Here is a 4387-nt window from a genome sequence, read left to right as displayed (position 1 = left end):
GGGGATAACCATCAGAAATGCTTAATTACTTAATGCTGGGTTTGGGTTCAGCTGGATGGACATACAACTTTTAGGTAAAAAATGTACAGAGGCACTAAAAAATCAGGTTAAAAGTGTCTAACTTATCTTGTATTGGGTTCTGCTCTGGTCTTTCCCACCCACTGTGGTGAAGGTGACTTGATATCAGAAGGGAGATTTATTTTTCCTGTTTGAATAGGTGAGTGGCAGCCAAAACATGGTGTTCTTCCCATTCTTCCTCTCTTCTAGCTATTTATATTGTCGTGCCCCCCCACCATGCCCGTTCAGAACTCTTTAATCCTGGCTCTCCTGTGTTCTGTAAGCCCCGGCAGAATCACTCGCACCTTTGTGAATTGCATTGCCCATCATGAAACAGCGATCCCTGTAGCCTGGGATTAAGAGGTGTTACTAAAGCACGGCGTATGGATATGTTACAAAATATCTGTTACGAGAGAGTTGCTGTTGCATCTGTGCATCTACTGTTAAGTTTTACATGGAAATCATTTGCTTTTCAGAGAGTAAAAAAATGGATTTGGCCAACCATGGACTTATTCTGCTGCAGCAGCTAAATGCTCAGAGAGAGTTTGGTTTCCTGTGTGACTGCACAGTTGCCATTGGTGATGTCTACTTCAAGGCACACAAATCGGTCCTCGCTTCTTTCTCCAACTACTTCAAGATGTTGTTTGTTCATCAAACCAGGTAACTATAAAGAGGTCCACAATGTTGTGCAGTTAGCTAAGCTCAGGAGGTCTAGCAACATCTTGAAACCTGAAAATGTTCTTTCTGCCTCTTTCTATGACATAAGGAATGTGGAATCCAGTCTTATCTGCAAACTAGAATCTCATTTTAAAAAGTGTTAAGTTGAACTGTGATTCATTAACACTAATGCTTTAATTTAAAAGCAATAAAAAAACATAGAATTCCTAGAACTGAATATTTCAAGGATCCTGTCCTCACTCTTGCACTTTCCTTCCCCCACTCGATACCCTCTACTCTGTCTTGGTGCTATCCTTGACATTTCCATAACATTATACGCAACCCAATCAGTATTTCCTAGGAGGTTTTGAGAAAAGGACCTATAAAAGACATTGATATGTTTCGGTTTTTTACAGTGTACCAAAGTCAGTTAAATAATAGAATACTACATAGTAGTGGAAAACAAGGGTTGTGTTTCTTCTTTTGTTTTTTTTTTGGCAGCCATACATGGGTGGAGGGCATTGTAAAGATAATGAAAGCATAAGACTGTTTTAAAGAATTTTTTTGTCTTTTCTTTTTCCCAATTATTTGAACTATCTCAAAAATTTTATGTTAAGTGAGTGAAACTCTTCAATCTTCAGCTGAGAGCCAAAAGTAAACATCGAGGACAGAATTGCTTTTTCACTTCTGAGACAGGACTGCAGGCAGATGTATCAGACTCAATTCTCCATCAAGAGCACAGTCATCTCTGGAAGACAGCATAGCAAATGTTAATTTTGAGTAACACACCTTAATTCGAAAGCAATCAGAGAGAAGCTTAAGAAGGGTGTGTCTCAAGAAATGGAAGAATTGGCTAGAATTTCCTCCTCAGCTTGGTAGCCCACTGGCCTTAGAGCATACAAACTGCAACGTGCAGTTATGTCTGTTCCAGGACTTCTTTTATTTAATGTTTGTTTATAACAAGAGCTAAAAATAACTCTGAAAAAGGATTAGAATCTCAGATCCTCTCCTGTTAGCTAACTGGCCTAACCAGGATGTTCCTTATTTTCTTTCGTATTCTGTAAACCTTGGCTCTCTTTCTGCACAGAGATCCAGCTTCAACCAGAGGAGCGGTGGGTGTTTCAGACCAGAGTATCCTAAAGGCTGATGCACAGGACATACTCTCAGCGGGAGAGTGATGTACTGAGAAAACTTGTAATGGACTGTGAATTTCGAGTCCATGCTAGCAGGTTTTAGTTTAGCTACAGACAGGTTGGAATCCAACCAAAAAAAGGGGAAAAATGTCTTTGCCATTTACAAAATATATTAGTATGTGACAACAAATCTATAACATAAAAGCAATTTAGAAAGGTGTAGATTGCAATGGGACAGCTTTGTCTGTCAAGCCAGTTACTTCCCTGTGGGAAAAAAGTCATCTTTCAAGTGGCTGGTAAAATTAGCTCTTTTACATTAAAGCATTTCTCCGTATTTACTGCAGATTCTGTCTTTTGCCTCTGATTTTTATCAATGGTGGAATAACCTAGATCTGGTAAAAAAGATTTTCCTTACCTATCTCCTGTTGATCATTTTGTTTCATCTTTCAGTGAATGTGTCCGTTTGAAAGCGACTGACATACAGCCAGATATCTTCAGTTATCTCTTGCATTTGATGTACACTGGGAAGATGGCACCGCAACTCATTGACCCAGTTCGACTAGAACAGGGAATAAAGTTTCTGCATGCATATCCACTAATTCAAGAGGCCAGCCTTGCAAGTCAGGGAACTTTCTCTCACCCGGATCAAGTTTTTCCATTAGCATCTTCATTATATGGCATTCAGATTGCAGATCACCAGATAAGACATCCCGCTAAGGTTACATCAGCGACTGACAAACTCGGGCGAGAACCAAGGCCACAGACATCACGGATGAGCCAGGAGCAGGTTTCTGAAGGCTCACAGCTCTCTCAGTTAGCTACAACTCTGCCACAAGTGACCCGGACAAATATGTCTGCTTCTGACCCATTGCCATCTTCTTTGTCTCCAGAGCTGGTATCTGCTGCTGGTAATAATTCACCTGCAGGAGAAGAGGCCAACATGGAAGCATCTTCTTCAGACGAACAGCCTGCCTCACTCACAATAGCACATGTTAAGCCAAGCATTATGAAAAGGAACGGGAGCTTCCCAAAATACTATGCCTGCCACCTCTGCGGTCGCCGGTTCAATTTGCGAAGTAGTTTGCGTGAGCACCTGCAGATCCACACAGGAGTTCCCTTCACATCTAGCCAGCAGGGAGAAAGTAACATCTCTCTGTCTCTCTGTAACAACACAGCGGATAAAGATGCTGTGGAAGTGCCTGAAGCAGGGATGATTAGTGACAGCGAGCTGCAGCAGATCTCAGACTCCCCAATAATTGATGGGCAGCAGCAGTCAGAGACACCGCCCCCCTCTGATATTGCAGACATAGACAACTTGGAGCAGGCAGATCAAGAGAGGGAAGTAAAGCGACGGAAATACGAATGTTCCATCTGTGGTCGCAAATTTATTCAGAAAAGCCACTGGAGGGAGCACATGTACATACACACTGGCAAGCCCTTCAAGTGCAGCACTTGTGACAAAAGCTTTTGTAGGGCTAACCAAGCTGCCAGACACGTGTGCCTAAACCAGAGCATGGATACGTACACGATGGTGGACAAACAGACTCTGGAACTCTGTACTTTTGAGGAAGGCAGTCAAATGGACAACATGCTAGTACAGACCAACAAGCCCTACAAATGTAACTTGTGTGACAAAACGTTTTCAACTCCTAATGAAGTAGTCAAACATTCGTGCCAAAATCAAAACTCTGTCTTTACGCTAGAAGAAGATCGCTCCATTCTGTTAGGTGGAGGGGACACAGAAGCCACAGAGACTGATAATGCAGTGTTAGCCTCCATCAAAAAGGAGCAGGAAGCAGTGTTGTTAGACTGAATGTGAAATCTATATCAATTTTTTAAAGTTTCTTTACTCAGTTTTTATTGAATCAACTTTTTCTTCCCTCCCACCTCTTACCTCACTTACCCCTGCCATCTCTTCCACCAGCCTCCTTCCCACCCTTTGTCTTCAGCAACCAGAACTGTACTGGCACATTAGGAAGTTGGACTTTGCCTCTCCCACCAAAACAAACAAAAGGTCTTGCATCATACCACAACATAATTGATTTTAATACAAAGGAACGTGTGAAAAAAATAATCCAGCTAACTATGTTGATAGTATTAGTTAATCCAAATTTAATAGGTTTTAAACAAAATTTAGATTGCTTAAAAGTGTATGTAGATACAATGATGAATGTAATGAGAAACAGAGTATCAGTTTGGAAACAAAAACAGACCAAAGTTTCCCTGGTAAAAGGCATTTGGAGAGGATCTGGCAAATTAAACACCACACATTTTAGAAGTCCACATGTAAGTTGATTAAGGATATAACTTAAAACTCTCAGAACTTTTATTGATGAATACAAAGATTTCTGTTCACAGAGTAAAAAAGCTGAGGGTGTTGGGTTTCTTTTAGCCTTGTGTTTTTCTTCAAGTATGCCTTTGGGTATCTGTTTCAGATAGCATCATTGAGTCAAGCAAAGCTACTTAGTCAAACTTTGACTTAAGTAGCTGTAATAATAATAGGATGGCAATCTTTATATATATATATATAAAAGTACTAT

At 40.7% G+C, this 4387-nt stretch overlaps 1 protein-coding gene across 1 annotated transcript; it reads left to right on the top strand.

Annotated features, from left to right (window-relative positions):
• The first annotated feature begins 460 nt into the window (after window positions 1-460).
• On the top strand, window positions 461-3810 carry ZBTB2 (zinc finger and BTB domain containing 2). The gene is made up of 2 exons (XM_010141321.1): window positions 461-717; window positions 2298-3810. The coding sequence occupies exons 1-2, from the start codon at window positions 512-514 to the stop codon at window positions 3658-3660; spliced, it is 1569 nt and encodes a 522-aa protein (XP_010139623.1). The 5' UTR covers window positions 461-511; the 3' UTR covers window positions 3661-3810.
• Window positions 3811-4387: the final 577 nt, after the last annotated feature.

The sequence above is a fragment of the Buceros rhinoceros genome, unplaced genomic scaffold (genome assembly GCF_000710305.1).
Source record: "Buceros rhinoceros silvestris isolate BGI_N320 unplaced genomic scaffold, ASM71030v1 scaffold48048, whole genome shotgun sequence".
NCBI lineage: Eukaryota > Metazoa > Chordata > Aves > Bucerotiformes > Bucerotidae > Buceros > Buceros rhinoceros.
The sequence above is the reverse complement of the archived record's forward strand: the minus strand, read 5'-3'. Positions and strand labels throughout refer to the sequence as shown.

Bases quoted from the DNA above. Each gene is read 5' to 3' on its own strand.
- ZBTB2 (XM_010141321.1), top strand. From the start codon at position 512: ATGGAAATCATTTGCTTTTCAGAGAGTAAAAAAATGGATTTGGCCAAC. The intron at 718-2,297 runs GTAACTATAAAG...TTCATCTTTCAG, and splicing joins TTGTTTGTTCATCAAACCAG to TGAATGTGTCCGTTTGAAAG.